This window comes from Erpetoichthys calabaricus, chromosome 1, assembly GCF_900747795.2.
Source record: "Erpetoichthys calabaricus chromosome 1, fErpCal1.3, whole genome shotgun sequence".
Taxonomy (NCBI): domain Eukaryota; kingdom Metazoa; phylum Chordata; class Cladistia; order Polypteriformes; family Polypteridae; genus Erpetoichthys; species Erpetoichthys calabaricus.
Window position 1 is genome coordinate 85,228,026 of NC_041394.2, and position 19,189 is coordinate 85,247,214.

General features: G+C 39.2%; 1 protein-coding gene across 3 annotated transcripts in view; it reads right to left on the reverse strand.

The window, feature by feature from the left end:
- Nucleotides 1-19,189, reverse strand: part of LOC114652793 (neurexin-2-like) — a 1,491,103-nt gene that overhangs the window by 781,289 nt on the left and 690,625 nt on the right. For all 3 annotated transcript variants that reach the window (XM_051920100.1, XM_028803111.2, XM_051920099.1), the window contains exon 13: nt 38-157. In XM_051920100.1, coding sequence (XP_051776060.1) covers nt 38-157 — 120 coding nt within the window. The remainder of the gene's footprint in view (nt 1-37; nt 158-19,189) is intronic.

Consider the following 19,189-nt stretch of genomic DNA (forward strand, 5'->3'; position numbering starts at 1 on the left):
TAACCCAGCAAAAGCAAACATAAAGCCTTCTACTTACGGTCATTGCAGACAGAACCTCCATATGAAGTCATACTACAATCACAGGTATAGCCATCCCACTGCTGAAGACAAACCCCGAGATTGGCACACGAGTCCTCTGTGCACGTTGTGCTAGGGCCTGAAATTTAGAAAAAAAGACAGAGGTGTGACAAAGCAGAATGAAAATATGAATCAACATATGAGTGGCCTAAATATCTAACTGTTTAAAAAGCATATGCATGGTGTAAATCCTATTTCATATAAATAATGCATGTACAAAGACAGAATAATAGACTGTCTCTTGCTTGGTGCTTTAATCTGGAATAAAAAGGCCAAAAGCAAACAACAGTTTATGTACCAAAAGCAATAAAGAATAAATAGGTGCTTAAAAAGGAGTAGCTTAAAAGGATTCAATAGATAAAACTTTAGCTGCACAAACTGGTTTCTAAGAAAATTGCCTTCACTGTAAAAAGTACATGTACAAAAACTAGACAAAAAAACGTAAACAGGAGTCGTTCTGTTTTTATTTAGCAGAAATGTCCACCAATGGGATAAGCAAAATTTATTTGACAAGATTTCTTAAAGTAAGCTAAAAAATCATAAGTACAAATTTTTTGATAAGTCAATAATTCTTACAATAAGGAAAACAAAATTTAATGGCATGTTATAAATACTTTTCACTTGCTTAGATTTCATTTTTTTGCAGTGTTCAACTGCCACAAAGGGTGGCTTAATCACTTTAAAAACTGCAAACAACAAAGTTAAAACACTCAACTTGTTTTCACCACATCTCTTCCACACTTTTGTCTTTCTTTTAAAGCAATGACTCTAACTAATATTAAATAGAAGGGTGAGGGAACATCTGTTTAAACTCCATTTAGATAAGGTTCACATTCTGACAACCCCAGTCTAACTTGTAGGAAATACCCTAATAGTGCCATTCTTGGCAATATCTAGTAGATAGATCGTATTTGGAAATGAAATGCTGCATGAATGTATCCAACCAAATAGTAACTTTTAGTAACTGTTCACATGTATAAAGTTCGAGCAGTCACAGCTCCTTCAGCTAAAAATCAAGGACATCTATGCATTAAAGCATTCCAACTTGATTATCAGGTAGGAAAGAGAACAGCAAAGGGTTGCCGCATCTTTGTTTCAAATCACTTAAAGCCATGACTCCCAATCCATTAAAAATCCATTTAGTCAAGATTATTTGGAGACACTGCTGCAGGCATGGATGATGATCTCTTGTCCTTGTGTCCCCCAATCCCTCACAAGCCAGTCTAGCCAGGAGTCAGTAATCACTATAGCTAAGAGAGCACTCCTGTCATACGGATTGGAACCAAAACTTTACAGAGATTATCTAGCTCTCTGCTAGATATTTAACAAAATACAAAAAGATAAGAAAAAGACTTACACATATAATAAGAAATGGAAAGGGAAAAAATAATAGTACATAGCATTTTGAGATGTTTGCATGTATATGGTTCAAAATGGAGATGGCACAACTTTAAAACATTCTGCAAAAATACATCTGAAAAAGTGTGCACACGCTCACAAGACATAAGGAGGAATCCACTATTAAAAACAAAATACCCCAAATCAGCAACAGTAGGGTGAAAAGTATGGCTGGATACAGTGCCTATAAAAATACCCACTCCGTTTGGAGGTTTCCTCAGTTTATTATTATTCAATATTCAATTACTTTGGATTTACATTTGGCTTTTTTATATCATTGTACTAGCAAAATACCCGCGCTTCGCAGCGGCGAAGTACTGCTTTAAAATTTTTATTAAGAAGAAAAGTAAACCTTTTTAAACTGAGGGAAAATATACCAATAATTATTTGTTAAGGATCTCTTTGTATATCACGTTGTCAGTTCGGCCCTCCGGTTGTAATATGACCAAGCTGTGCGCTAAGCTTACTCTTGAGCATGCAACATATAGTTGGCCGTGTGAAAAGCAATCTTGCCTCAAATCAATGCCAACCTTTTGTAGGGTCTGTCCCTTAGACTTATTAATTGTCAGTGCGAAGCAGAGCCTTACTGGAAATTGGAGGCGTTTGAATTGAAATGGGTTTCATCGATAACTTTGCATCCAGCTTTTGAGAGTTTAAACATTCATAAACATCAAAGTGTCCACTACTCAAATCGTCACCTGTGAATCTAAGATGTTTAAGAGGCTTTGGAGGTTGTCCAGAGGTGTAAAATATTTGGCCATTTCGGTACACTTGAAAGCGACAACCGAACAATTCAGCGGCAGCCATCAACTCACATGCAGAACCATAGGTGAAGGGCTTAAGCATTTCACTGTTATAGTGCTCCTGTGTAGTATAATTATCTCCTGTACCGTCATCAGTCCACACCTTGAACCTGTCCCAGTCATTCAATACATAAGGCACAATGTTCCTCCAGATATCAAGAGTGAGCCTGATATGGCCGTGCAATATGTAACACAGAGAATGGAAAAGGCAGGAGCCATCTCCGGGCATGGAAACCACTCAGTAAGTGACCGTTATTTGACCTTGATAGACATGTTAATGGGGGTACGGTTGGAACGATAAAGGAAATGGGTACCTGAACAACGTAAACTAAGTCTAAAATACCTACACAATAACTATAATCGTAATAAACGAACAATAAAACAGCGGAGAAACCATGGGTTAAATAAAAAGGCTGCAGTTATCAGCAGGGAGACGTGAATACTGTGGCGAAGCAAGGAAGGGAGTGAAGAGACTGGAGCGATGGACGGCCTTATATAGGCAGCCAGCCAACTACATGGGAGGCGTTAGGATGGGGGACCAAACGCCGCCTCACACAATGACCGAGCTGCAGGCTATGGACGTACAGTAATCCCTCGCTATATCGCGCTTCGACTTTTGCGGCTTCACTCTATTGCGGATTTTATATGTAAGCATATTTAAATATATATCGCAGATTTTTTGCTGGTTTGCGGATTTCTACGGACAATGGGTCTTTTAATTTCTGGTACATGCTTCCTCAGTTGGTTTGCCCAGTTGATTTCATACAAGGGACGCTATTGGCAGATGGCTGAGAAGCTACTCAACCAGAGCGCGTATTACCTATTAAATAAAACTCCTCGAATATATTGTGAGCACGGGGGCTGTTCGCACCCCTAGAAGATACGGCCGCTCCTCAAAAAACACTGAAAGATTACCTTCACATTGCTCTCTTCCTTTCTGGGCTTAAATGTGGCTGCTTTGTCAAGTGATATGCTTCCTGCATGGTGCTTCGCATACTTAAAAGATCAAACAGCACGTATTGATTTTTGATTGTTTGCCTTTCTCTCTCTCTGACATTCTCTGCTCCTGACGCGCACTCCTTTGAAGAGGAAGATATGTTTGCATTCTTTTAATTGTGAGATGGAACTGTCATCTCTGTCTTGTTATGGAGCACAATTTAAACTTTTGAAAAAGAGACAAATGTTTGTTTGCAGTGTTTGAATAAAGTTCCTGTCTCTCTACAACCGCCTGTGTTTCTGTGCAAATCTGTGACCCAAGCATGACAATATAAAAATAACCATATAAACATATGGTTTCTACTTCGCGGATTTTCACCTTTCATGGGGGGTTCTGGAACGCAACCCCTGCGATCGAGGAGGGATTACTGTATACATGTACGTAAGTAGGATTCAGTTAGCATTGGGAACCCGCGTACCAAATTTCTTAAAGATGGGCCCATAAGTAACAAAGACCATTGGAAAGTTCAATATGGCGGCCGACAGTGGCGTCATACCACCGTACATCGGTTTTGGTTAGCTCAGGGAAGCCGCCTACCAAATTTTATGAAGATGGGGCCATAAATAAGAAAGTTTAACATGGCGACCGTTATGACCGTTACGCGTAGAATTTCAAAATGAAACCTGCTTAACTTTTGTAAGTAAGCTGTAAGGAGTGAGCCTGCCAAATTTCAGCCTTTTACCTACATGGGAAGTTGGAGAATTAGTGATGAGTGAGTCAGTGAGGGCTTTGCCTTTTATTAGTATAAATATACAAAAAAAGACTTTAATGTCAAAATAAAAATAGATCTTTGCAAAGTGATGTAAATTAATTTCAAATATAAAATACAAAATAATTGATTACATAAGTATTGACCATGTTCATGTCAACATTTAGTAAATACACCTTTGACAGCCATGACAGCATCAGGTCTGTGTGCACAGGTCTCTCTCTATTAGCTATGCACATCTAGACACTATAATATTTACCCATTGTTCTTCGCTAAACCGCTCAAGTCCAGCCACAAATTCTCAGCTGGGTTGAGATCTGGATCTCATAGACCTCTTGGTGGCCTCCATCACTAGTCGTCACTCAGTTTTTGTGAATGGCCTGCTCTGGGCAGATTTAAAGCTGTGCCATTCCATTTCTTAATAATTGATTTAACTGGACTCCAAAGAATATCCAGGAACTTGGATATTTTCTTGTCTTCACCCCTTGACATGACCTTTTCACTGAGTTATGTGGTGTGGTGTGTTCTTTTATCTTCACTATCTCAGTTAAGCCATGATACTGACTCACCATAAGCTGGAAGTAAATTTACACTACAATCAATTTAAACCTCCTGAGAAGATATAGGTGGTCTCCATTTTACTAAACACGGGACTTCTAAAACCAATTGGCTTCACCAGTAGTGTGTCATGCTAGTAGACGTGAATACTTATTTCATGTTTTACAATTGTAATTAATTTAGACCACTTTGCTGAGACCTGTTTTTACTTTGACATTAAACAGCCTTTATCTGTGGATCAGTGTCAAAAAAATTCAAGTTAAATCCTCTGTAATTCAATGTTACATAATAACAAAATGTGAAAACTTTGAAAGGACTGAACACTTTTTATGGGCATTGTAATTACAAGACGTTTCATGGATTAAGAGAGAGAGTTTTGATTGCCGTAAAACAGAAACACAAGTTTACTTAAAAGTGCCTTCTTTCTTACCTCCAGGTATGAGCAATTGAAATCCTTACAAACCACACTGGCTGAATGAACATATGAAGTGTAATCCACTGAGGTCTCCTCTCTTTCTGACCAATGATGAGCCAAATCCATGAATTGGGGGTGAGAGGGAGATTCATGGTATTTATGCTTCAAAAAGTTGTGGCGTAAAAGGGTTGGCTTGATCTATCACACTTTTAATTCTTCTCTTTTTTCATTTCAGCAGAACAATTACAACTTGACAAAATGATTCATGACGGCCCAGGCTGAGTGGAGTATATTACCCTTTCAAAGGTTTGTGACCATGATTTGACTCTCATTTGGCATGACTTGTACTAGACGCTTGCCAGTACTCTTTGTGTTCTTATGTATACTATGGTTTAGTCACAAAGATATATAGACAAGTAAATTGGTATCAGTGTGTACATGACTGCTTGAGTATACTCTAGAACGGACATCAGTAAATGGTGGACCGCAGCTCAGAACAGGACTAAGAGACAGGTCTACCCAGACCGTGATGCATTTTTGATAAGTGAATGATTACTATTATTCCTGCAGTGCTTTTTTTCCTTGAGGTAGGTGGGTCTAGACATTTCACTCCATAGAACAAATCAAAGCGATTGTTTACAGTGCATGGACCAAGTGCGCAGAAGGCAGTGACAAACAAAAGAACAAGAGGAAGCATAGCTTGTTCAAAAAAAAGGAAAGCAGACACATAAAATCAATCTTTCAAAGATGAATGGACGGACCAATATATGTACATTCTTCATGCAGGTAGTTCAAAACTAGTTTTTTATATATGTTCCTAAAGCATAATAATAAAAAATCATTCTGAATTATGCAATTATGATACAAAACATGGATGGTTTCAGTACACATATCCACAGCAGTTCATGGTGAGGGCACATAAAATAACCAAAATGAGAGCGCAATATGACAAATCCAGCAAAGTCCTCTCAAGGTAACTTACATGCAATTAAAGTAGTGTGGATCTGGGGGAAACATAAAATACATTTACTGATGGGACCTGAACACTAGTGCTTGAACACTAGAGCCAAGAGTTAACTTGACAGTAAGCAAAAAGACACTTTGTATGGAAAAAAACAAATAAACAAATCTCAATATCAGCTTCAACAGCAATAAAAAAGACTTAAATATGAACGGAGGATATACTGACACAACTTGATGCAGCCTATTAGAGAGATGCATTTCTTAGCTATTGACAAATCAACAGATATAACTAATAATGCCTAGCTTTTGGTGTATGTAAGATGTTTTTCACAAAGAAACAAAAGAACTTTGTGAGGACCTGTTAGGTGTAACACCACTTCAGACACATACGAGAGGGCCTGACATATATGAGGCTGTTAAGGAGATGCTGAGAAAGAGGAGGATAGATCTGCAACAGGTGGTCTCAGTCACTAAGGATGGAGTCACTGTCATGCTAGAAAAGAAGAGAGGAATTGTGGCATGGCTGAAAGAGGACAACCCTGACCTTACTGCTTAGTACTGTTTCATTCATCCGACTGTCCTGTGAGCCAGACAGAAAGGTTTGCTGAAATAATTGACAAAGCGACGAAACTCACCAACCATCCTCATCTCATCAACACTGTCTACTGAAATAATTCCTTATAAAGTTGGGACAAATGCAGATAACTTACTATTGCACACTGATGTAAGATGGCTGAGTAAAAGAAGTGTGTTGGAATGCTTTTGGACCATTTGCAAGAAAAAGCAGCTTTCTTGGTGCAGCTCAAGGGTCAGAAAGCAAAAGTTTTCACTGTTTTTTGACAAGAAGAGAGCACAGTGGATAGTATTGTGTTTTGGTGGCCCTCACATCACATGATACTGAACTCAATTTAAAGCTGCAAGGCCAAAACAACTCAGTCTGTGATTTGATGATAGCTGCCTACTCTTTTCAGAGGTAACTGGAGTTGTTGAAGGATAATCTTTAAGGAGAGTGTGCACATTTCACAAAAATGATGGAACTGACTCAGGAAAAGGGTGATGTTTCTCCTTATATGGACTTCTTAAATAAACTGATTAGAAACATCAGTAAACAGTTTAACAGCTTCAGTCTTGGACATCAGCACTTATTGCAAAAATCCATTCTTCATTAGAGATGTACGTTCAAAAGTGGTCACACAGACCTTCATATGGTACATTCTAGATATCTACAGACAGAAATTATTCATCTGCAATCAAGTTTTGCAATAAGAGAGTATTTTGGAGTAACTGATCCTGCTAGTTTCTGGCTATAGACGGTACCCTGGACTGTTTTTCCAGGTCTAACCAAGGTAGCAATACACATCTTGACCACATTTGGATCTATGTACACCTGTGAGTCACCTTTCTCCACTACGAACATCATTAAAACAAAGTTTTGTTTCAATGACCACCTAACATATGTGCATGAGCATTTCACTAACTCCACTTAAGCCAGGATTAAATCAAATGCCAACTTCTCTCACTAGATGTGAAACGTTGAGGTTTGGGTGGGATAAAAAATTGAAAGAAAGTAAAATGGACATTAAAGAGGATTATTTGTTTAAAACAATGTCTAAAAAATGAAAAGGCAGAAAAATGTAAAAAATAAACAGCAATGGGAAAATTAAAACTTTGTTTAAAGTTTTGTCAGATTATTTTTTATTAAAGAGAGTTACTTAATTGTATTATATATTCTTTATGTTAAAGATAGTTATTTGTATTCAATACAAATTCAAGGCCCTTCAAGCTCAAAGTGTTCACATGTTTAAAGTACTTACTGAAAATTGACAATAAATGTTATTAAAATGTTGTGGATTGTTTATTTTTTGAAGCACGTATAATGACTACATACATATAGGCATCTTTATAATAGCACAAACATGAGGTTCAGACCTTGGATGGGAGAAACCTTTTGTGACCAGACCTCTTTTTATTTTAATTCAATACCCTAGCTCTAGAATCTTTTTACTCTTATGATCTCTGGCACTATATGAACAGATGGACCAAAGACATTTCTTTGCAGCTTGAATTAAGCTGTGCTAACAGAAGAATTCCACACAAAACTCCATGGTCCCTTTATTGTACTTGGAATTTTATTTAGTATTAGTCCAGTTTTAAAAGTATTACATTGGTAGAAATTCATTTTGTGTTTATCTTATACTGCAAAATTGTTTCAGAAAGCTCAGTAGCTCTAAAATCAATCAATCGGTACTTTGTATGACATTTTTCAGGGTGAACCATTGCAAAGCTCTTTATATAATAAAAGTGCAAATACAGTCATTACAAAACAGTGCTTATGAGAAAAAGGAGAAATGAAATATTCTTACATCTCAAGGGACTTATTGCACATGAGATTTGTGATAGAGGTTTAAATGGATGTTCTTTTCTCTACATGTGGAAAATGGTGTATTACACAGGGGGCAGAGGGAGTATAATGTGCAGAGGCTGAAAAAGCACAGGATTACTGGTATCATTTATAAAAAGTAAAAAGCTTGCAAAGTTTATATGTAAGGAACGCATTCTAAAAGCATACAGATGACCTCAACATTACTAAGTGGTCACCTCTGCTGTCTCAAAACTGCAAGAGACTGGATTTGAATCTCTGGTTGCAAAATGTCTTTTTTACATCCACCCGTTTTCTGTTTGTATTTTCCTTTTCCATCCCAATGATCTGTATGACATGTTGATCAGTGTCTTAAACTGGTTTAGCATATATGCCCTACAGTGAGTTGGTATGCCATCAGTGATTGGCTACTAACTTACTCCTGATGCTCTTCAGGATAGACTTTGGCATCCCAGCAACTTTAACAAACACTGTGTTAAGGGACATTACAAAATAGATGGATGAAAGCTAATGCAATAACTGGAAAAGTAGATGGGACTATCCATCCATCCATTATCCAACCCGCTATATCCTAACTACAGGGTCACGGGGGTCTGCTGGAGCCAATCCCAACCAACACAGGGTGCAAGGCAGGAAACAAACCCCAGGCAGGGTGCCAGCCCACCGCAGGACACACACCAAGCACACACTAGGGACAATTTAGAATCACCAGTCCACCTAACCTGCATGTCTTTCGACTGTGGGAGGAAACTGGAGTACCTGGAGGAAACCCATGCAGACGCGGGGAGAACATGCAAACTCCACTCAGGATTTCCTAACTGCGAGGCAGCAGCGCTACCCACTGTGCCACCATGCCGCCCTAGACGGGACTACTTCAAACTTAGCCCCAACACACAAATTTAGTAAAAAACAAAAAAAGGCTCAAAGAAAACCATAGTTAAAAAATAATAATTCAAGGAGAAGAAAGTCTTAATGAGTAAATGATGTAAATGTTTATGTCAGACAGCCATGAAGTGTTGGACTTCATTAGGGTGTCTTAATGGGCTTTGTTCTACTTAACGGGCCTAATAAGGCCTATCCAGGCCTGTACGTTGGAGCTGGGGAGTCCTCTACAGCGCATCTTCAACCTGAGCCTGGAACAGGAGAGAGTCCCGAGGCTTTGGAAAACATCTTGTATCACCCCAGTCCCAAAGGTATCACGTGCTAGTGAGCTGAACGACTTTCGGCCTGTCGCTCTGACGTCACATGTGATGAAGACCAAGGAGCGGCTGCTGCTTCACCACCTGAGGCCACAGGTCTGCCATACCCTCGACCCTCTACAGTTCGCATACCAGGAGAAGGTGGGAGCAGAGGATGCCATCATCTATATGCTACACCAATCCCACTCCCACTTGGACAGAGGCAGTGGTGCTGTAAGAATTATGTTTATGGACTTCTCTAGCGCCTTCAACACCATCCAACCTCTGCTCCTTAGGGACAAGCTGACAGAGATGGGAGTAGATTCATACCTGGTGGCATGGATCATGGACTATCTTACAGACAGACCTCAGTATGTGCGTCTCGGGAACTGCAGGTCTGACACTGTAGTCAGCAACACAGGAGCACCGCAGGGGACTGTACTTTCTCCGGTCCTGTTCAGCCTATATACATCAGACTTCCTATACAACTCGGAGTCCTGTCACGTGCAAAAGTTCGCTGATGACACTGCTATTGTGGGCTGCATCAGGAGTGGGCAGGAGGAGGAGTATAGGAACCTCATCAAGGACTTTGTTAAATGGTGTGACTCAAACCACCAACACCTGAACACCAGCAAAACCAAGGAGCTGGTGGTGGATTTTAGGAGGCCCAGGCCCCTAATGGACCCCGTGATCATCAGAGGTGACTGTGTGCAGAGGGTATGGACCTATAAATACCTGGGAGTGCAGCTGGATGATAAATTGGACTGGACTGCCAATACTGATGTTCTGTGTAAGAGAGGACAGAGCTGGCTATACTTCCTTAGAAGACTGGCATCCTTCAACATCTGCAATAAGATGCTGCAGATGTTCTACCAGATGGTTGTGGCGAGCGCCCTGTTCTACGCAGTGGTGTGCTGGGGAGGCAGCATTAAGAAGAAGGACGCCTCACGCCTGGACAAACTGGTGAGGAAGGCAGGCTGTATTGTTGGCATGGAGCTGGACAGTTTGACATCCATGGCAGAGTGATGGGTGCTCAGCAGGCTCCTATCAATTATGGAGAATCCACTGCATCCACTAAACAGTATCATCTCCAGACAGAGGAGCAGCTTCAGTGACAGACTGCTGTCAATGTCCTGCTCCACTGATAGACTGAGGAGATCGTTTCTCCCCCAAACTATGCGACTCTTCAATTCCACCTGTGGGGGTAAATGTTAACATTATTCAAAGTTATTGTCTTTTTTTACCTGTATTTTTATTACTCTTTAATTTAATATTGTTTTTGTAACAGTATACTGCTACTGGAGTATGTGAATTTCCTCTTGGGATTAATAAAGTATCTATCTATCTATCTATCTATCTATCTATCTATCTATCTATCTATCTATCTATCTATCTATCTATCTATCTATCTATCTATCTATCTATCTATCTATCTATCTATCTATCTATCTATCTATCTATCTAATACTACAAAGATAACCTGAACTAAAATAAATATGTTTATAAATGGATGGAACGATATATTTTCTGCCTTTTATCAAATTTAACAAACAAAAATGGTTATATGGTAGTAAACTGCTTGAATTCAAAGGCTACAAAAATCTAAAAAGGACTACCCCAGAAAGGTACAGATTTGGACTTCTCTTTGTGATGTCGTGTGTCCTGTTTAAATGAATATGACCCGTACCAAACCTGTGTAAGGTTTGAGTCCAAATTTCGCTCAATGAGCCCTGCATGTAACAGGGCATCTATATGTATAGGTAGTCATCCATTTATGACATATGCATCTTATGACCATTCGACTTACCACCGCTACAATGTATCATGGGCAAGCGTGACAGTTATTGCCATGCCAGCTCCACATGTTGTGACTCATTCATTTTGATTTCAGTTTATTACCTACAGCGGTTTTGATTATGTTCAGTTATATTTGTCTTACAATTACAGGGAAAAAGGCAAATGATTTTGACGCAAAAATGAAGGTGATCAAGCTGTATGAGGGAGGAAAGAAAACGAATGCCATTGCATGTGACTTGAAGTTATCACATTGTAACCAGTGTTCATCGTATGTACTGTACTGCTGTTCTCTGGCTTTGAATCCTGTTAACCCCCAAAACTTCTGCATTGTGACTCACAATGTGCCTCTTTGTGTGAACCTCCATGATGGGGTAATGCAAGCACACTGAACTCGTTAATCTGTTAATAATCTGTTATTAACAGGCTGAAATGTTAAAGCAGAAAACATGAGTGCTCAAACTCTGCCGGTACAATTCCTCCAGTCACAGTTAACACAATAAACACTGGGAGAGGTTCACACAGATGATGTAACATAACATAGACAAAGAAAGAATTTGTGATGCTTTTAAACGTTCGGCAACAGTAAAAACAAAACAAAATAATAAAAAAATGATTTAAACACTGCGATGGGCTGGCGCCCTGCCTGGGGTTTGTTTCCTGCCTTGCACCCTGTGTTGACTGGGATTGGCTCCAGCGAACCACATGACCCTGTAGTTAGGATATAGCGGGTTGGATAATGGATGGATGGATGGATGATTACAACAAAGCTACACAATGTGCTAAGAATGATGACAAAAAAGTATATAAAACAATGCGACTTATACAGTACTATACATATGGTCAGGTTTAAACACATATACCAGTCTGGCTTATATCGAGATCAACTTATGACTGGTCCGTTGAAACTGAACATGGTCGCAAATCGACAACTTCCTGTACATGAATCTGTACTAAATTCAGCCTTTTCTTTTTAAAAACTCTTTTTAAAATGATATGCTCTACCAGCAAGTACATTCAGTGGACAGCATGGATGCTCCAGTTTTCCTCCTGAAATCTAAAGATATTCTGTAAGTTTGATGAAATGCCTATTAAAAAAAGAACAAATTCCAAGGAGCTGTCTACCATTTAAATCCTAAAATCTAACACCTTGCGGATGTCTCTACATTCTAGAATTATTTGCTATACCATATCAGGTGGGGTTTATAAAAGCAGGCACTTGTCAGCTTTTATCTATTGCTGAGAGCTGCTTTGTTGTTGAGAATCATAAATAAAATAACATTAAAGTAGACTGGGTGCCCAGCAGCTGTAGCAGAAGAAATGTGTCTATTGATGGAACATGTATGTCTATGAGGAGTACAATTCTGTAGCTAAAAAAGAGTACAATTCTTTTTCGTCATGAATGTGCATAGTCACACAACTAAAATGTGCCTTAGCCCTCCTCAATGGCTTTTTATAATGGGACAACACATTCTATTGAATGGTCCAAGCTTGGTTTTTACATTGTGCTAAATGCTGTCAGAAAAGTTGAGAGTACACCTTATGAGAAGGATTTAGGAGTCATAGAGGACTCTAAGCTGTTGACTTCCCAACAGTGTTCAGAAGCCATTAAGAAGGCTAACAGAATGTTAGGTTATAGCACAATGTGTGGAGTACAAGTCCAAGGAGATTATGCTCAACTTTTATAATGCACTGGTGAGGCCTCATCTTGAGTACTGTGTGCAGTTTTGGTCTCCAGACTACAAAAAAGGACACAGCAGCACTAGAAAAGGTCCAGAGAAGAGTGACTAGGCTGATTCCAGGGGTACAGGTGTTGAATTATGAGGGAAGATTAAAACAGCTGAGCCTTTACAGTTTAAGCAAAAGAGGATTAAGAGGTGACATGATTGAAGTGTATAAAATTATGAAGGGAATAATTAGTACAGTGGATCGAGACTGTTATTTTAAAATGAGTTCATCAAGAACACGGGGGCACAGTTGGAAACTTGTTAAGGGTAAATTTCGCACAAACATTAGGAAGTTTTTCTTTACACAAAGAACGATAGACACTTGGAATAAGCTACCAAGTAGTATGGTAGACAGTAAGACTGTTGGGGACTTTAAAACTCGACTTGATGTTTTTTTGGAAGAAATAAGTGGATAGGACTGGCGAGCTTTGTTGGGCTGAATGGCCTGTTCTCGTTTAGAGTGTTATAATGTTCAAATGACTAAAGAATATTTAAAACTAATGTCCTGCGGAAAATATATATATATATATATATATATATATATATATATATATATATATATATATATATATATATATATATATAGTCCTGCGGTGGGTTGGCACCCTGCCCAGGATTGGTTCCTGCCGTGTGCCCTGTGTTGGCTGGGATTGGCTCCAGCAGACCCCCATGACCCTGTGTTCGGATTCAGCGGGTTGGAAAATGGATGGATATTATATATATATATATATATATATATATATATATATATATATATATTGTGGCGGGCGGCCGGGTCCCATGCCACATATGTTCCGGGGGAGCAACCATGGGCGTCTCACTACCTCCCCCGGGACGCTTGGTGGCAGCCTCCCTGGCTGACAATGGTGCTTCAGTTTCCCACAGGGTTTCATTGGAGATGGAGTTGGGATCTGGGATTGCCACCAGGAGGTGCTGCATGAATCCCAGAGCCCACCTGGACACCTCTACAGTCCCGCCCGGAGGTGCAATTAGAAACAGGTGATCAAACATCTGGAGCACTTCCGGGTGGGCTATAAAAAGGGCCAGCATCCACCACTCAGGAGCCAGAATCGGGAGGAAGAGGACGAGGTTGCCTGGGAGGAGTGGTGGTGCCAAGGTGGAGAGAATAAGTGTCTGTGTGTTGGCTAAGTGCTTTTGGGACTGTGTTGGGCCTGTGGGACACGGGGAAGGCGGGGAAGTCTGTTTATTTTACATGTGCCTCTGCACCAGTCTGTGCCGGGTCGGGCGCTATATAGCGCCTTATTACAATATATATATATAAAAGGCTCCAGTCACTGCAACCCTGAAGTGCAATAAAAAACACATAATTTGTATTTGCATGCACTACATCTCATAACTGGCTATGTCTTAGGAATTTTTAACACATGTAAATTAATTACTGAATGTCACAAAGTTGGTGTGGTTTGGATAAAGGAAGAAGTCACACTTTTCAGATTCTTTAAAACATACATTTTGTAATGAGAACAGGCCATTCAGTACAACAAAGGTCACCTATTCTATTCCTCCAAAATAACATGGAGTTTTGAAGGTCCCTGACCTTCTACTTTCTACCTCACTACTTGGCAATTAATTCTATGTGCCTGTGGTTCTCTGTGTGAAGAAAAACTTTTTAACATTTGTGGGAAATTTACCCTTAGCAAGTTAGCAAGCCTAGTGTCTATTGTCCTAATTCCCTTCATAATTTTGCAAACTTCGATCCCTAAATTGTTTAAATCCTACTTGTTAGTTTGCCCTACTCAGGTATTTATTTGTGATTACTAAGTACACACTCCAACCAAAGCATTATTTACCAACTCCCAACACTTTCACTATCAATTATTGTGGTAATGATCTGTTTATCGTATAATATGGTACACTGTAGATTTTGAATAAAGACCAGCAAGCAATTGTTTCTGTTATCATAATGCATACACAGTATGAATACACGTATAAGGTGAGAGACAGAGAATGGTAGAGAGATAAAATACAGAAAAGAAACATGGTATAGATGTATGTAAAGGAGAAAGTGTACATCCACAAATACAAACAAGGTGATCTAAAGATGAAAGAAAAGTCCAGTCAACTTTGGGGAACTGTTCCAAAAAAAGAAGTCAATATAACATAGTTAAATAAGCTTATCCCAAAAAAAATTACTCAAAAGATTATGGTGAAACAACAGCAGTTTGGTTGGTGCTGAGTTTGATTTCTTGCCAGGTCACTGTCTGTGATAAGTTTACTTGTTTTCCCATGCTCTCTGGATAGCTGGGTATCCTCCAGCATCTAACTATTTCCATTATTTTGATTGGCAATGGTAAATTGCAACATTTTGAGTAATTCTGTATGTATGTCATGTGTTAGATTGACATCCCTTCAAAATTGTTTCTTCTCTTGGGTCCAATACTGCTAAGATTACCTCTGCTTACCCTGAACATTAGGTTCAGAAAACAGAAAGATGGACAGGTGTAATCTCAGTTTCAAAGTCCTAGTCTGACACTATTTTAAAGGCTCACCTACAACATTTTGTTAAGAGTTTTGCAGTGAGCCTGGATGGTTGGATGTCTCAGTGCAATCTGAATATGTTTTCTGCTTCTCTATCATGTGTGACAGGTGGCCACGGCCATTACCCAGCCAGGATACCAGCTGGATGGAAGGACTGTGGGAGAGAGCATCCACAAGGCACTACCTTCCCCAGGACACTAGAGGGCAGCCCTCTAAGGTGACTGTGGCACCACAGATTCCCGCAGGGCATGCTGAGAGTTGGAGTTTAGCACAGCCCTGTTGGGTTCCGTGGGGGCTGCCAGGGGAAGCTGTAGAACCCTACTTTGGGTTTCCATCATATCTGGGAGTAGTTCCAGACCTTGTGCCTTGTGGATGCTCTCTCCCCTGGTCCTTCCATCCAGCTAGCGTCCCAGCTGGGTAATGGCCATGGTGCCCATCACACATGCTTTAACAATCATATTTGATTATGTGTATATGTGGATCATATGTGTATATTTTATGTAAATAGAGTGTAAAACATTGTTTTTGCTACATATTATTCTATATTCTATTTTACTTATACTGCATTTGCAACATTGTATAGCACGTGGAAATATAAATGCAAATGTATATTATTCAAGAATAAATAGGGAAAAGTGAATTAGATGTAAAGGGTCTCTTTCAGGGAATGTTTCTTCTACAATATATGCCAAATGCAAACACATTCTGATTTTTTAATAACCCTTAGTGGTATGTGTCAATTACAATAATCATGTCTGTTAAGAAAGTAAAACTGACGAAGCAATGTTTGCCATTGCAGAAATCTGTTTAAAGAAAATAACACAGCCAAAAATCCCAAAGATTCTCAGAAGAAAAAATTGTGTCATAAAGAATAAATTTAAAAAGGCGTCTCCTGAAATGTATTTAAATACACATACAAGTACATATAGTGCCTTCAGAAAGTATTCAGATTTTTACACTTTTTACACATATCGCTATGTTGCCGTCTTATGCTAAAATTATACAAACATATTTTTCTCCACATCAAGCAACACCCAACATCCCAGAATAACAAAGTAAAAACATTGTTTTAAGATTTTTTGCAAATGTATTGTGAGGTTTCTTAACTCTTTTAGGACCCCCACAATGGGATGACACGCCGAAGTGCGACTGCCGTGTCTGTGGAGGACTGCTTGTCTGTCACCGTGGCAACTGCAAGGTCACAAAGCACCACGGAAACAACTGCGAGCTGATCACGGTCACGCCATAAGCGCCTGTCGCTGATGAGTGAGCAAGGAACATTATAAATGGAGGGAACAGTATTACTTGGCCACTGACCTGGCCACGACACTGCCTGATTGCTGTGTCTGTGTATAGTAGAATGGTAACTCCCGCTGCAATAAATAACCCTGCTGTTCCTGTTTCAAGTTGAATAAAGTTGGTTTTGCTAAAATACTTAGACTCAGCCTTGTGTTTTGGGTTGCAAGACAATGACTCATGCATCACAGTATTAAAAAAAAAAAAAAAAAAAAATTAAATATCACATTGGCACAAGTATTCACACCCTTTGCTGTGACACTTGAAATATGGCTCAGCTGCCTCCCACTTCGTCATTGAGACGTTTCTATGGTTTTTTTGGGTGGTCAATTCAATTGATTGAACATGATCAGGAAAAGCACACAACTGTCTATATAGTGACCCACAGTTGAATATTTATATCAGAGCAAACACTAAGTCATGAGTTTTAAAGAACTGACTGTAAAGCTTAGAAACAGGATTGTGTCAAGGCACTAATCTATGGAACGCTACAAAAAACTCCTACAACTTGAAGGTTTCCAAGAGCACTGTTTCCTTCATAATTTTTAAATGGGAGTTTTGAACAACAATGACTTTTGCCAAACTAAGCAACTGTGGGAGAAAGGCCACATGGTAATAGTCATGACCAAGAACCCAATGGTCATTCAGTCTGAGCTTCAGAGAACCTGCGTGGAGATGGGAGAATCGTCCAGAAATACAACTGTCACTGCAACGCTCCAATAATCTGGGCTTTATAATAGAGTTGTAAAACAGAAGCCTCACCAAAATAAAAGACACATGGAAGCCTGCTTGGAGTTTCCAAAAAGGCACCTAAAGGATTCCCAGACTGTGAGAAACAAGATTCTCTGGTCTGATGAGATTAGCATCGTGTGTTCCTTTTAGACAGACTGTCAACTTTTTCTTTATGAGTGATTTATGATTTATAGGTGCATGAATGGGTGTGTTCCATAATAAACTGACAAAACAGATGATGTCTCTTATCCCTGAAAACCTGACACAGGTTTAAGGGGTTTTATAATGGTCATTTACACTAAATTACAACAACAACAACAAACTAATGTGTCATTTATTAAGCTTTCTAAGAGTCCCATACCTAATAAGATACACTTATTTGAAAACAACTGTTAAGCAGGGAGTAATGGACAATACATGGAAGCCAAACTCATTCCACGTATGAAAAAAAAAAAACTGATTCGATTTGGGAATAAATTTTGCTACTTTAGGGCCAAAGTTGTCAAAACATTGTCTGTTTTTACATTAATAACACACAAATTACTCATTACAGTAATGCTGACAAAGCTAGTTAGACTTTAAAAAGGATTAGAAGAGTGTAATGCCTTTTAAGGCAAGGATCATAAATAATGTCAAATCATGGCACCATGATGTAGAGAAGTGAATAATTTATGATACAGGCATTAGTAATCAGTTCCTCTTCAAAGACATAAATAAAGAAAATGCAATATAAATTTAATTACCTGTGCAGATTTTATTTTCAAGTACACTGAAAAACAAGGTGGGCATTCTAGTGGCGCAGTGGTTAGTGCTGCTACCCACAACTACAGAGTGCTGGGTTTAGACTGTGTTGATTTTATGTGTTCTTCTGTTTACTGTATGGGTGATTCTCTGAGAATTCTGATCTTCCTCCGACATCCCAAAGATGTGTAGGTTAGGCTGAGTGCCTGTGTTTTTATAAAGTATGCCTTACTACCAGGATGGTATTTGGCTGTTCATTATATTGAACTGGGCTATTCATATTTGTATACATGTATAGCAGGATAGAACAGCTAAGCAGAGAAAGTTCAGTATTCATTTTGTGAAGTTAATAGCATAACATAACATTGTCACACTCACTTCAATTCAGAGTCACAGAGGGAGGTACCGTGGGTAGCATTAATGCTTCAGGGACCCAGCTTTCTAGGTTCAAAAACCCCATTTTTGTGAATTGTGCTCTCCACATTTCTGCATGCATTTTCCTTACAGTGCTCAGGTTTTCCTCCTAAAACGTTGTGTTGATTAGGTTAATTGATAATTCCAAATTGTGTAAATAGTGAGGATGGGTATATGTGTGTGTGTGTGAGTTTGCCAAGGGATAGTCTAGTACTCTGCCCAGGGCTTTTCCCTCCTTGGTGTCCAGTGTTGCTGGGATTTACAGTGCATACTTAAGCCATTTTCAAAGTCATGGCAGGTCATGGTGGCCTATCCCAGAGGCATCAGCAGCAACTCAATAATCAATACTGGATGAGGCTCCAGTGCATCACAAGCTGCGCATTTTTGTTTTCAAAAAAGTTTATAAAATACAGTAAATTAAGAATAACTAATAAAGGAAAATTCCATGTGTGTTTCCAGACATACATTTCAAAAGCATAGTCTCCCAAATCTGAGTAAAAACATTTT